Source organism: Balaenoptera ricei, chromosome 4 (assembly GCF_028023285.1).
Source record: "Balaenoptera ricei isolate mBalRic1 chromosome 4, mBalRic1.hap2, whole genome shotgun sequence".
Taxonomy (NCBI): domain Eukaryota; kingdom Metazoa; phylum Chordata; class Mammalia; order Artiodactyla; family Balaenopteridae; genus Balaenoptera; species Balaenoptera ricei.
The window spans coordinates 113,326,601-113,342,021 of NC_082642.1; the positions used below are offsets into that span (position 1 = coordinate 113,326,601).

General features: G+C 36.9%; 1 protein-coding gene across 1 annotated transcript in view; it reads right to left on the reverse strand.

Annotated features, from left to right (window-relative positions):
• Nucleotides 1-15,421, reverse strand: part of ADGRG7 (adhesion G protein-coupled receptor G7) — an 83,682-nt gene that overhangs the window by 13,948 nt on the left and 54,313 nt on the right. Inside the window, 1 exon segment of the mRNA XM_059919996.1 lies at nucleotides 14,046-14,198. Coding sequence (XP_059775979.1) covers nucleotides 14,046-14,198 — 153 coding nt within the window.

Sequence of the window (15,421 nt, forward strand, 5' to 3'; positions counted from 1 at the left end):
ATAACAGTATTATTTACAGTAGCCAATATATGGAAGCAACCTAAGTGTCCATCAACAGATGAATGGATAAAGCAAGCTAAGTGTCCATCAACAGATGAATGGATGAAAAGTGGAAGGATATCTCCCATAACTTTAAAAGAAAAAAAAAAATGAAGATGTGGTATGTATGTACAATAGTACTCAGCCATGAGAAGAATGAAATTTTGCCATTTGCAACAACGTGGATAGACTTGGAGGGCATTATGCTTAGTGAAATAAGTCAGACTGAGAAAGACAAACTGTATGATATCTCTTATGTGTGGAATCTAAAAAATAAAACAAACTAGTGAATGTAACAAAAAAGAAACAGACTCACAGATACAGAGAACAAACTACTGGTTACCAGTGAGGAGAGGGAAGAGGGGAGGGGCAAAACAGAGGTAGGGGATTAAGAGGTACAAGCTACAATGTATAAAATAAATAAGCTACAAGAATATATTGTACAACACAGGGAATATTTTATAAGAACTATAATCTTTAAAAATTGTGAATCACTATATCATATACCTGAAACTTATACAATATTGTAAATCAACTATACATGAATTAAAAAAAAATAAATTATAAAAGAAGGGTACTTTCATTATATTGAAGTATATTTCACTCTGCCAACTCAGAAAAAATGGAACTCTATATACAGAGAGAAAAGTCCTTGTAATATTTTTCATCAGAGTAAAAGGCAATGTTCACTATGGGAAGAAGGATAGAATAAGAAGCACAGAGAGAAATTCCTGATTTCAAGGTAAGTCTTTCAATAATGCCTCCTTGTTTTATCTTAAACTTTTGACATTCCCCATGTATAATACACAAATACAAAAGAATAAAAACAAAAATCTTGTGAGGTCAAACAGAATTTTTATTTTCATCTACCATTTTGGTTCATCTATATGATTATTTTTGCCATGATGAAAACCAGAAGGTGACCATAATCCTTAGCCTAAATGTTGAGCTTCTCTCACAGTAGATACTCCCAAGATGTTAACAGTATGGTTTCCAAAGAAAAAAAGAATATAAATCTTCAATTCAGATTTTTTTAAACAAAGTATGAATGGAATTTTTTTAAAGATTTATTATTAAATATATTCTTTAGATAAGTCTCAAGGAATAAAAGTATCTTCAGTCCTATGTATGACTTATATCACAAAAACAACTTTATATGGTTCTGTTCCTATCAAATCAACCCTCTTGCAGATAAAAACTATAAACTCTGGACAAAATATTTTTAAAAACCTATATGAAGACATTGGAGGACAAGCAAAAGCAGTCAGAAACCAGAAGGGGAATCTACACTTAGGAAAAAGGGACTTCCACTGGGTAGGTTTCCATATTTTGTTCTAATCAGCCCAGGCAGGATGAGTAAACCTGGAGTTGAAACAGGCAGTCTTATTAGGTTGAAAAAACAGAAGACAGGGTTTAGGGCAACCACAGCAGCTGGAAAGTAAGTAACAGTATGGATATGAATATCCAGGAAAAGACAGAGAGGAGGAGCTCCAGAGTCTGTTTATAAACTCTGCCTAAATCTCTGATTAACCTCTGAATTACAAATGGATGGGATGGACTCCAAGAAGCACAGATAAGGCTAAAAACACTAAACAGAGATTTCAGCTGCTGCCCACCCTAGGGAGAGATAGAGTTTTCAATTTTAGTCCACCTAAGTTAATCATATGGCAACTCCACTCTTGGTAGGAATATAGCAGAATGCAGAGTTGCTACAATGTAGGATCTATAATGCTCTGGAAATAATTGAAATTACCAAACATATGAAAAAACAGAAAAACATGGCCCATACTAAAGAAAAAAAGTAATCAATGGAGAATGACCAAAATGACCCAGATGTTAAATTTAGCAAACAAGAAATTTAAAGTACTATTACAACATGCTTACAGATGTATTCATAGAGTACAAAAGAAAATGTACTCATAATGAGCCAAAAATAAGGAAATGTAAGCAAAATGTACTACTATAAAATATAACAAAACAAAAATTTGTAAACTAAAAAAGTACAATATCTGAAATAAAAATCACTGGATAGGCTCAATAGCAAACTGAAGATGACTAAAGAAAAAAATCAGTGTCCTTGGAGACAGATCACCAGGATGATCCAGTCTGATGGATAGCAAGAAGAAAGACTGAGAAAGAATGAACACAGCTCAGGAACCTGCAGAACAATATTAAATTAACTAACATGTACTTAGAGTCCCAGAAAGAGAGAAGAGAGAGAATGGGACACAAAAACTATTTGAAAAATAATGGCTGAAAATTTCTCAAACTTGATGAAAGACATAAATTAATAGATTCAAGAAGCTCAGCAATCCCAAGCAGAATAAATGCAAAAAATAAAATAAAATAATATCTGGGCACATTATAGTCAAAATGATGAAAGTCAAAGATAAAGGGAAAACCCTGAAAACAACCAGAGGAAAGTAACGCATTATATAACAGGAGGAAAAATAATGCAAAACATTGAAGATGTCTCATTAGAAACTGGAGCCAGTTTGTGCAATTACTTCTTCATAGTGCTAAAGGGAAAAAAAAACTCTGTCAAGTCATAATTCTATATCCAGTGAAAATATCTCTCAACAATGAAAGCTAAATAAAGACATTTTTAGGTAAAAGAAAACTGAAAGAATTTTTCACCAGAAGATATATACTAAGAAATTCTAAAGGAAAGTTTTCAGCCTGAAGGGAAACAAAATCACATGGAAATTCAGATCTTCAAGAAGGGATTAAGAACAAGCAAAAACAATAACACTGCCTTGTGGGGTTTATAATGTATGCACATGTAGTACATCAGACAACTATAACATAAAGGAAGGAAGAATAACACGTAAGCTTATACTGTTACAAGAGTCTTAGATTTTAGTGGAACTGGTAAAATATTAACTCTGTTGAGTATGGAAAGTTAAGGATGTATAATGTATCCCTAAATCAACAAAAAATATGCTGAGATATTGCTTAATAACCAACATATAAATTACAATGGAATCCTAGTACTACTAAATTTACCCAAAAGTAGGCAGGAAAAGAGGAACAAAGGAATAAAAAATAGAGTGGCAACAGAAAGCAAATAGTAAAATGTTAGACATAAATTCACACATATTAATAATTACATTAGCTCAAACAGACTAAACACTCAAAAGACAGAGATTGCCAGAATTGATAAAAGACCCATCTACTTGCTGTCTGTAAGATACATACTTTAAATATAAAGGCACAGATAGGTTGAAAGTGAATGGATGAAAAAATATGTATCATGTAACCAATATGCATAAGAAGGCTGGATATCAGATAAAGTAGACTTCATGACAAAGAGCATTATCAGAGTTAAGGAGGGACATTTCCAAATGATAAAGGGTCCATTCATTCAAAGACATAATAATCATAAATGTCTATGCATCTAACAGCAGAACCTCTACACATGTGATGCAAAAATTGACAGAATTAAGGAGAGAATAAACAAATTCACAATCACAGTTGGAGATTTTAGCATTCCTTTTTCAGCAGTTGACAGAACCAAAAATGTTGGTAAGGACAGAAAATCTGTACAGTACTAACAATCACTTTGATCCTATTGACATTTTTAGAACACTATACCCGACAACTACAGAATACCATTCTTTTCCAAGTTAAATGTTTTGTTCACCAAGATAGACCAAATGCTTGTTCAACCATAAAATCAGTCTCATTAAATTTAAAAGAATTAAAAGAAAAAAATTCAGACATAACTTACCAAGACTGAATCAGGATGTAATAGAAAATCTAAATGGAGCAATAATGAACAAGGAGATTGAATCAGTAATTTAAAATCTCACAACACATAAAAGCCCAGGACAAGATGGCTTCACAGGTGAGCTATACCAAACATTTAAAGAATGAATACCAAACCTTCTCAAACTCTCCCAAAAAAAGTGAAGATGAAGGAACACTTGCAAACTCTTTACAGGGCCAGCATCACCCTAATAGTGAAGCCAGATATGGACACTACAAGAAAAGAAAATTACAAGCCATATTCCTGATGACCATAGATGCAAAATCCTCAACAAAATATTAGCAAACTGAATTCAAAAATACATTAAAAGGATCATACACCATGACCAAATGGGACTCAACCCTGGAAGCAAGAATGGTTCAACATATGCAAATCAATAAATGTGATACACCACATGAACAGAATGAAGGACAAAAATCGGGATCATTTCAATAGATGCAGAAAAAGTATTTAACAAAATTCAACATCCTTTCATGAGAAAAACTCTCAAAAAATAAGGTACAGAAGGATTGTTCATCAACATAATAAAGGCCACATCTGACAAGCCCACAGCTAACATCACACTCAATGGTGAAAATTAAAAGCCTTTCCTCTAAGATAGGAATAAGACAAGGATGCCGACTCTTGCCACTTCCATTCAACATAGTACTGGAAGTCCTAGTCAGAACAATAGGCAGAAAAAAGAAATAACAGGCATCCAAGTTAGAAAGGAAAAGATAAAACTGTCTCTGCTGGCAGACAAAATTATCTTAAATACAGAAAACCCAAAAGACTCCACCAGAAAACCAGAACTAATAAATAAATTTAGTAAACTTGCAGGATAAAAAATAAACATACAGAAATCAGTTGCAGGAGACCTTCAAGATGGTGAAGGAGTAAGGCATGGAGATCACCTTCCTCCCCACAAATACATCTACATGTGGAACAACTCCTACAGAACACCTACTGAACGCTGGCAGAAGACCTCAGACTTCCCCCAAAGCAAGAAACTCTCCACGTACCTGGGTAGGGCAAAAGAAAAAAGAAAAAACGAGACAAAAGAATAGGGAGGGGACCTGTACCAGTGGGAGGGAGCTGTGAAGGAGCCAACTTTTCCACACACTAGGAAGCCCCTTCACTGGCGGAGACGGTGGGTGGGAGTGGGGGAAGCTTCAGAGCCACGGAGGAGAGCACAGCAACAGGGGTGCAGAGGGCAAAGCGGACAGATTTCTGCACAGAGAATTGGTGCCGACCAGCACTCACCAGCCTGAGAGGCTTGTCTGCTCACCCGCTGGGGCGGGTGGAGGCTGGGAGCTGAGGCTCCAGCTTCAGAGGTCAGATCCCAGAAATAGAACTGCCGTTAGCTGCGGGAACACAGCCTGAAGGGGGCTAGTGCACCACGGCTAGCCGGGAGGGAGTCCGGGAAAAAGTCTGAAACTCCCTAAGAGGAAAGAGACCATTGTTTTAGGGGGCGCAAGGACAGGGGATTCAGAACACTGCCTAAACGAGCTCCAGAGACAGGCGCGAGCGCAGCTAACAGTGCGGACCCCAGCGACGGGCATGAGACACTAAGGCTGCTGCTGTAGCCACCAAGAAGCCTGTGTGCGAGCACAGGTCACTATCCACACCTCCCCTCCCAGGAGCCTGTGCAGCCCGCAACTGCCAGGGTCCCGTGATCCAGGGACAACTTCCCCGGGAGAACACATGGTGTGCCTCAGGTTGTCGCAACGTCACGCCGGCGTTTGCAGCCGCAAGCTTGCCCCACATTCCATACCCCTCCCTACCCCCAGCCTGAATGAATCAGAGCCCCCTAATCAGCTGCTACTTTAACCCCATCCTGTCTCAGCGAAGAACAGACACCCTCAGGCGACCTACGTGCACAGGCGGGGCCAAATACAAAGCTGAACCCCAGGATCTGTGGGAACAAAGAAGAGAAAGGGAAATCTCTCCATGCAGTCTCAGGAGCTGCGGATTAAATCTCCACAATCAACCTGATGTACCCTGCATCTCTGGAATACCTGAATAGACAACGAATCATCCCAAAATTGAGGCAGTGGACTTTGGGAGCAACTATAGACTTGGGATTTGCTGTCTGCATCTAATTTATTTCTGGTTTTAAGTTTATGTTACTTAAGTATTTAGAGTTTATTATCATTGGTAGATTTGCTTATTGATTTCGTTGCTCTCTTCCATTTATTCCTTTTATATATAGATTATTTTTCCTTTTTCTCTTTTTGTGAGTGTGTATGTGTATGCTTCTTTGTGTGAGTTTGTCTGTATAGTTTTGCTTTTACCATTTGTCCTAGGGTTCTATCTGTCTGGGATTTTTGTTTGTTTCCTTGTTTTTAGTATAGTTTTTAGTGCTTGTTATCATTGGTGGATTTGTTTTATGGTTTGGTTGCTCTCTTCTTTCTATCTTTCTTTTTTTATTACTTTTTGATTTTTTGATTTTTAATAATTTTTTATTTTTTATTTTAAAAACTTTTATTTTATTATGTTTATTTTTTCTTTCTTTCCTTCTTTTCTCCCTTTGCTTCTGAGCCATGTGACAGGTAGGGTCTTGGTGCTCTAGCCAGGTGTCAGGCCTGTGCCTCTGTGGTGGGAGAGCCGAGTTCAGGACATTGGTCTACAAGAGACCTCCCGGCTCCAGGTAATATCAAATGGTGAAAGCTCTCCCAGACATCTCCATCTCAACGTTCAGACCCAGCTCCACTCAATGACCAGCAAGATACAGTGCTGGAAACCCTATGACAAACAAATAGCAGGACAGAAACACAACCCCACCCATTAACAGAGAGGCTGCCTAAAATCATAATAAGGTCAGAGACACCCCAAAACACACCACTGAACACGGTCCTGCCCACTAGAAAGACAAGATCCAGCCTCATACACCAGAACACAGGCACCAGTCCCCTCGACCAGGAAGCCTACACAACCCACTGAACCAAACTTGGCCACTGGGGGCAGACACCAAAAACAACGGGAACTACGAACCTGCAGACTGCAAAAAGGAGACCCCAAACATAGTAAGTTAAGCAAAATGAGAAGACACAGAAACACACAGCAAATAAAGGAGCAAGGTAAAAACCCACGAGACGAAACAAATGAACAGGAAATAGGCAGTCTACCTGAAAAAGAAGTCAGAGTAATGATAGTAAAGATGATCCAAAATCTTGGAAATAGAATGGAGGAAATACAAGAAACGTTTAACAAGGACCTAGAAGAACTAAACAGCAAACAAACAATGCTGAACAACACAATAAATGAAATTTAAAATTCTCTAGAAGGAATCAACAGCAGAATAACTGAGGCAGAAGAACGGATAAGTGACCTGGAAGATAAAATAGTGGAAATAACTACTGCAGAGCAGAATAAAGAAAAAAGAATGAAAAGAATTGAGGACAGTCTCAGAGACCTCTGGGACAACATTAAATGCACCAACATTCGAATTACAGGAGTCCTAGAAGAAGAAGGGAAAAAGAAAGGGACTGAGAAAATATTTGAAGAGATTACAGTTGAAAAATTCCCTAATATGGGAAAGGAAATAGTCAATCAAGTCCAGGAAGCACAGAGAGTCCCATACAGGGTAAATGCAAGGAGAAACACGTCAAGACACATATTAATCAAACTATCAAAAATTAAATACAAAGAAAAAACATTAAAAGCAGCAAGGGAAAAGCAACAGATAACATACAAGGGAATCCCCATAAGGTTAATAGCTGATCTTTCAGCAGAAACTCTGTGAGCTAGAAGGGAGTGGCAGGAAATATTTAAAGTGATAAAAGGGAAAAACCTACAATGAAGATTACTCTGCCCAGCAAGGATCTCATTCAGGTAAGATGGAGAAATTAAAACCTTTACAGACGAGCAAAACCTAAGAGAATTCAGCACCACCAAGCCAGCTTTACAACAAATGCTAAAGGAACTTCTCTAGGTAGGAAACACAAGAGAAGGAAAAGACCTACAATAAAAAACCCAAAACAATTAAGAAAATGGTAATAGCAACATACATATCAATAACTACCTTAAATGTAAATGAATTAAATGGTCCAACCAAAAGAAACAGACTGGCTGAATGGATACAAACAGAAGACCGATATATATGCTGTCTATAAGAGACACACTTCAGACCAAGGGACACATACAGATTGAAAGTGAGGGGATGAAAGAAGGTATTCCATGCAAATGGAAATCAAAAGAAAGCTGGAGTAGCAATGTTCGTATCAGAAAACATAGACTTTAAAATAAAGACTATTACAAGAAACAAAGAAGGACACTACATAAGGATCAAGGGATGAATCCAAGAAGAAGATATAACACTTGTAAATATTTATGCACCCAACATAGGAGCACCACAATACATAAGGTAAATGTTAACAGCCATAAAACGGGAAATCGACAGTAACACAATCATAGTAGGGGACTTTAACACCCCACTTTCACCAAAGGACAGATCATCCAAAATGAAAATAAATAAGGAAACACAAGCTTTAAATGATACATTAAACAAGATGGACTTAATTGATACTTATAGGACATTCCATCCAAAAACAACAGAATACACTTTCTTCTCAAGTACTCATGGAACATTCTCCAGGATACATCATATCTTGGGTCACAAATCAAGCCTTGGTAGATTAAAGAAAATTGAAATCGTATCAAGTATCTTTTCCGACCAAAACGCTATGAAACTAGATATCAATTACAGGAAAAAGTCTGTAAAAACTACAAACACATGGAGGCTAAACAATACACTACTAAATAACCAAGAGATCAGTGAAGAAATCAAAGAAGAAATCAAAAAATATCTAGAAAAAAATGACAATGAAAACACAACGACCCAAAACCTATGGGATGCAGCAAAAGCAGTTCTAAGAGGCAAGTTTATAGCAATACAATCCTACCTCAAGAGACAAGAAACATCTCAAATAAAAAACCTAACCTTACACCAAAAGCAATTAGAGAAAGAAGAACAAAAAACCCCTAAAGTTAGCAGAAGGAAAGAAATCATAAAGATCAGATAAGAAATAAATGAAAAAGAAATGAAGGAAACAATAGCAAAGATCAATAAAACTAAAAGCTGGTTCTTTGAGAAGATAAACAAAATTGATAAACCATTAGGCAGACTCACCGTGAAAAAAAGGGAGAAGACTCAAATCAATAGAATTAGAAATGAAAAAGGAGAAGTAACCACTGACACTGCAGAAATACAAAGGATCATGAGAGATTACTACAAGCAACTATATGCTAATAAAATGGACAACCTGGAAAAAATGGACAAATTCTTAGAAAAGCACAACCTTCCGAGACTGAACCAGGAAGAAATATAAAATATAAACAGACCAATCACAAGCACTGAAATTGAGACTGTGATTAAAAATCTTCCAACAAACAAAAGCCCAGGACCAGATGGCTTCACAGGTGAATTCTATCAAACATTTAGAGAAGAGCTAGCACCTATCCTTCTCAAACTCTTCCAAAATATAGCAGAGGGAGGAACACCCCCAAACTTTTTCCATGAGGCCTCTATCACCCTGACACCAAAACCAGACAGAGATGCCACAAAAGTAGAAAACTACCGGCTAGTATCACTGATGAACATAGGTGCAAAAATCCTCAACAAAATACTAGCAAACAGAATCCAACAGCACATTCAAAGGATCATACACCATGATCAAGTGGGGTTTATCCCAGGAATGCAAGGATTCTTCAATATATGCAAATCAATCAACGTGATACACCATATCAACAAATTGAAGGAGAAAAACCAAATGATCATCTCAATACATGCAGAAAATGCTTTCAACAAAATTCAACACCCATTTATGATAAAAAACCTCCAGACAGTAGGCATAGAGGGAACTTACCTCAACATAATAAAGGCCATATATGACAAACCCACAGCCAACATCGTTCTCAATGGTGAAAAACTGAAACCATTTCCTCTAAGATCAGGAATAAGACAAGGATGTCCACTCTCACCACTATTACTCAACATAGTTTTGGAAGTTTTAGCCACAGCAATCAGAGAAGAAAAAGAAATAAAAGGAATCCAAATTGGAAAAGAAGAAGTAAAGCTGTCACTGTTTGCAGATTACATGATACTATACATAGAGAATCCTAAAGATGCTACCAGAAAATTACTAGAGCTGATCAATGAATTTGGTAAAGTAGCAGGATACAAAATTAATGCACAGAAATCTCTTGCATCTCTATACACTAATGATGAAAAATCTGAAAGAGAAATTAAGGAAACACTCTCATTTACCATTGCAAAAAAAGAATAAAATACATAGGAATAAACCTACCTAAGGAGACAAAAGACCCATATGCAGAAAACTATAAGACACTGATGAAAGAAATTAAAGATGATACAAACAGATGGAGAGATATACCAGATTCTTGGATTGGAAGAGTCAACACTGTGAAAATGACTATACTACCCAAAGCAATCTACAGATTCAATGCAATCCCTATCAAATTACCAATGGCATTTTTCACAGAATTAAAACAAAAAATTTCACAATTTGTATGGAAACACAAAAGACCCCGAATAGCCAAAGCAATCTTGAGAAAGAAAAATGGAGCTGGAGGAATCAGGCTCCCGGACTTCAGACTATACTACAAAGGTACAGTAATGAAGACAGTATGGTACTGGCAGAAAAACAGAAATATAGATTAATGGAATGGGATAGAAAGCCCAGAGATAAACCCACGCACATATGGTCACCTTATTTTTTAATAAGGAGGCAAGAATATACAGTGGAGAAAAGACAGACTCTTCAATAAGTGGTGCTGGGAAAACTGGACAGCTACATGTAAAAGAATGAATTTAGAACACTCCCTAACACCATACACAAAAATAAACTCAAAATGGATTAAAGACCTAAATGTAAGGCCAGACACTATAAAACTCTTAGAGGAAAACATAGGCAGAACGCTCTATGACATACATCACAGCAAAGATCCTTTTTGACCCACCTCCTAGAGTAATGGAAATAAAAACAAAAATAAACAAATGGGACCTAATGAAACTTAAAACCTTCTGCACAGCAAAGGAAACTATAAACAAGACAAAAAGACAACCCTCAGAATGGGAGAAAATATTTGCAAACAAAGCAATTGACAAAAGATTAATCCCCAAAATTTACAAGCAGCTCATGTAGCTCAATATCAAAAAAACAAACAACTCAATCCACAAATGGGCAGAAGATCTAAGTAGACATTTCTCCAAAGAAGATATACAGATTGCCAACAAACAGATGAAAGGATGCTCAACATCACTAATCATTAGAGAAATGCAAATCAAAACTACAATGAGGTATCACCTCACACAGGTCAGAATGGCCATCATCAAAAAATCTACAAACAATAAATGCTGGAGAGCGTGTGGAGAAAAGGGAACACTCTTGCACTGTTGGTGGGGATGTAAATTGATACAGCCACTATGGAGAACAGTATGGAGGTTCCTTAAAAAACTAAAAATAGAACTACCATACGACCCAGCAATCCCACCACTGGGCATATACCCTGAGAAAACCATAATTCAAAAAAAGTCATGTACTACAATGTTCATTGCAGCTCTATTTACAATAGCCAGGACATGGAAGCAACCTAAGTGTCCATCGACAGATGAATGGATAAAGAAGATGTGGCACATATATACAATGGAATATTACTCAGCCATAAAAATAAACAAAATCGAGTTATTTGTAGTGAGGTGGATGGACCTAGAGTCTGTCATACAGAGTGAAGTAAGTCAGAAAGAGAAAAACAAATACCATGTGCTAACACATATATATGGAATCTAAAAAAAAAAAAAAGGTTCTGAAGAACCTAGGGGCAGGACAGGAATAAAGACGCAGATGTAGAGAATAGACTTGAGGACACAGGGAGGGGGAAGGGTAAGCTGGGACGAAGTGAGAGTGTGGCATGGACATATATACACTACCAAATGTAAAATAAATACATTTTACATAGCACAGGGAGATCAGCTTGGTGCTTTGTGACCACCTAGAGGAATGGGATAGGGAGGGTGGGAGGGAGACGCGAGAGGGAGGAGATACGGGGATATATGAATATATATGTATGGCTGATGCACTGTGTTATAAAGCAGAAACTAACACACCACTGTAGAGCAATTATACTCCAACCAAGATTTTAAAAAAAAAGAAAAAGAAATCATTTGCATTTCTATACACTAACAACAAACTACCTGAAAAAGAAATTAAGAAATCAATCCCACTTACAATAGTATAAAAAACAATGAAATACTTAGAAATAAGTTTAACCAAGGAAAAATCTATACACTGAAAGCTATGACACTGATGAAAAAGACTGAAGAAGACAGAAATCAATGGAAAGGTATCTGTGTTCTTGGATTGGAAAAATTAATATTGTGAAAATTTCCATACTACCCAAAGTAATCTAAAGATTCAGTGCAATCCTACCAAAATTCCAATGGTATTTTTCACAGAAACATCTATCCTAAAATTTGAAAATACCATCCTAAAGGTTGAAATCATTATCTTGAGGGGAAAACTGCATACCCATGTTCACTGCAGCGTTATTCACAATAGCCAAGATATGGAAACAACCTAAATGTCCTTTGATGAATGAATGTGTAAAGAAAATGCATGGTAGATAATTGCAATGGAATATTATTCAGCCATAAAAAAGAAGGAAATCCTGCCATCTGTGACAACATAGATGAGCCTGGAGGGCATTACGCTAATTGATATAAGCCAGACAAGAATGACAAATACATATGGTATCAGTTACATGTGGAATTTTTTTAAGCCAATTTCATAGAAACAGAAAGTAGAATGGTAGTTGCCAGGGGCTGGGGGGAGAGGTAAATGGGGTAGTATAGGTCAAAGAGTACAAAGTTTTCAACTATAAGAAGAATAAGAACCCAATGTACAACATGGTGACTATAGTTGGTAATATGGTGTCATGTACTTAAATGTTACTGAGTAGTTAAGCATTCTCACCATACACACACAAAAAAATTTAACTATGTCTTTAAAAATAATACAAATGAACTTATTTACAAAACATAAATAGACCCACAGACATAGAAAACAAACCTATAGTTACCAAAGGGGATAACAGGATTGGGGGAGATAAATTAAGTGTTTGGGATTAACATGTACACACTACCATATAAAAAATAGGTAACCAGGGACTTCCCTGGTGGCACAGTGGTTAAGAATCCGCCTGCCAATGCAGGGGACACGGGTTCGATCCCTGGTCTAGGAAGACCGCACATGCCGTGGAGCAGCTAAGCCCAGGAGCCACAACTACTGAAGCCCGTGTGCCTAGAGCCCATGCTCTGCAACAAGAGAAGCCACCACAATGAGAAGCCCAAGCACCGCAACGAAGAGTAGCCCCTGCTCTCCTCAACTAGAGGAAGCCCGCATACAGCAACAAAGATGCAATGCAGCCAAAAAAAAAAAAAAAGGTAACCAGCAAGGACCTACTGTATAGCACAGGGAACTATGCTCAATATCTTGTAATAACCTATAATCGAAAAGCATGTGTAAAAGTATAGATATATATATATTTATATAAAAAACGGAATCACTTTGCTGTACACCGGAAACTAACACGGCATTGTAAATCAACTATACTTCCACTATACTTTAATAAAAAAATAAAAGGAAAAAAAATTAACTATGTAAAGTGATGGATGTGTTATTTTGATCATTCTATATGTATATGTGTATCAAATCATCAAGTTGTCCATTTTAAAATATACAGCTATAGTTGGCAATTATTCCCAATTATTCCTCAATAAAGTTTTTTTAAAAATAAGATAAATAATCATAACATTTCAAAAAAGAGAGAAAGAAAAAATTAAGCCAACCCCACAGGGGTCCAAGCTCCAGGGATCACTGTAACATTGACCATATAACCACGGTGAGGTGCTGTGAACCTGCTGTATGGCAGAAAGGCAAAGGAGGTGCCTCCCAAGCTAGCTGCTCAACAAAATCTCTTCTGCTCAGAGAAGAGGGACTAACATTGGCCAACCCCATTGCAATTATGTTCCATGAACTCCAGTCCAGGAAAGGATATAGTAGGTAAGTCATAAAAAAATTTTTCTTCCCCTTTCCTCAAAGTGTATTAAAAATAGAGTCACCCAAAAGTAACTAAGCAATGACCTTCAGGGTGTTTTAAGATAAGAAAACTTTGGTCCAGGTGATATCATCTCCGCCACTCCATAGTCTGCTACTTTCAGACTATTCCACACCATACCTGAGTAGTGTTGAAAAGGCAGAATAAGTAGCTGAAGGTGACCCTGATGCCATCAATATCAATTAGCATTAACTATGCCAGAATCCAGGTAACTCCAAAAATGACTGCAACAGATAACGTGCTAAGAAACTTCTTTAGGATTGAAACCTTTGTGCTAAGTAAGAGAAAACAAGAAAGGAAATATGGTTCATTCAGGTTTTTACTTATTAATATCATTGTTACCCTCCTACTGAAAATATGTATTCAGCTGTACATATACACTGTTCATTAAACAATATTATGCCTCAGGTGGAAAAACCTATGTCACTCTGAATAAAAGAGAGGAAGGAAGGAAGGGAGGAAGACAGTGATATCTGCTTAAAAGCTCAGGCATAAACAGTTCCTTAAATACTACTGCAGGTTAATTTCACATAGAATTAACTTTTTCTTTGGAACTGAATTTGATTTTAGCGATTATAACTACTGGATCAGTAATTCCTTTTTTGGGCATCTGGGACCGTCCCATGCCATAAGTTGATATCAGAATGAAAAGTTATTAAAGCACAGAGTGACCTACTTCCCTGTCATGCTAAGTCTATATCCCTGGAACCTGAGCTTGGCCATATGACTTACTTTGACCAGAGGGACATTAGCATTTGTTCCACAAACAAAGGCTTGAGAGCATTCCACTCATCAGAGCGTGTCTTTTCTTATTGCTCTTTGGAACCCTGAGAGTACTATGTTAAAAGAGAGACCACATGCAGCAGAGATGAGCTTTCCCAACTGAGCAGTTCCCATTCAATACCAACCAACCACCAACCATCAGACATGAAAGTGATTCATCCTAAATTATCTACCAGCATTCAAGCCAGCTAAAACCAAAACAACTACATGATCAACACTCAAACTTATGACAAGTAATAAATATTTATCATTCTAAGCCATTGAATTTGGGGGTAATTTGTTACACAGCAAAAGCTAACTGATACATAGAAGAAAATTTGTTAAACAATTAAATTGTAACCTGCTCTTCACTGTAACTAAGCTAATTTAAGAACCATGAGCTACCAGTCAAAATTTTGAAACATTACAAATTTTTTTGATGTCTGTGGCCAAAATGATATTGCTTTGTATAAAAGAAATATAACTTAACTTACAATTAGGCTAACAAGACTTCACCAAGGTTTTTCTGCATTGTTAAGAAAACATAGGTTTGAATGATTATCAGTGATAGTCTTTTCTCCACATTTCCCCTCAATATGGGTTATCATCCATATAGGAAAGATGATACTCTTGATTGGTAAAGTACACGTTTAAGATTACATTCCCACTAATGATGGCTGTTTTCACCCATCTGTTCATTCAAAATGGATCTATATGGCGACCAACAAAGTTCAC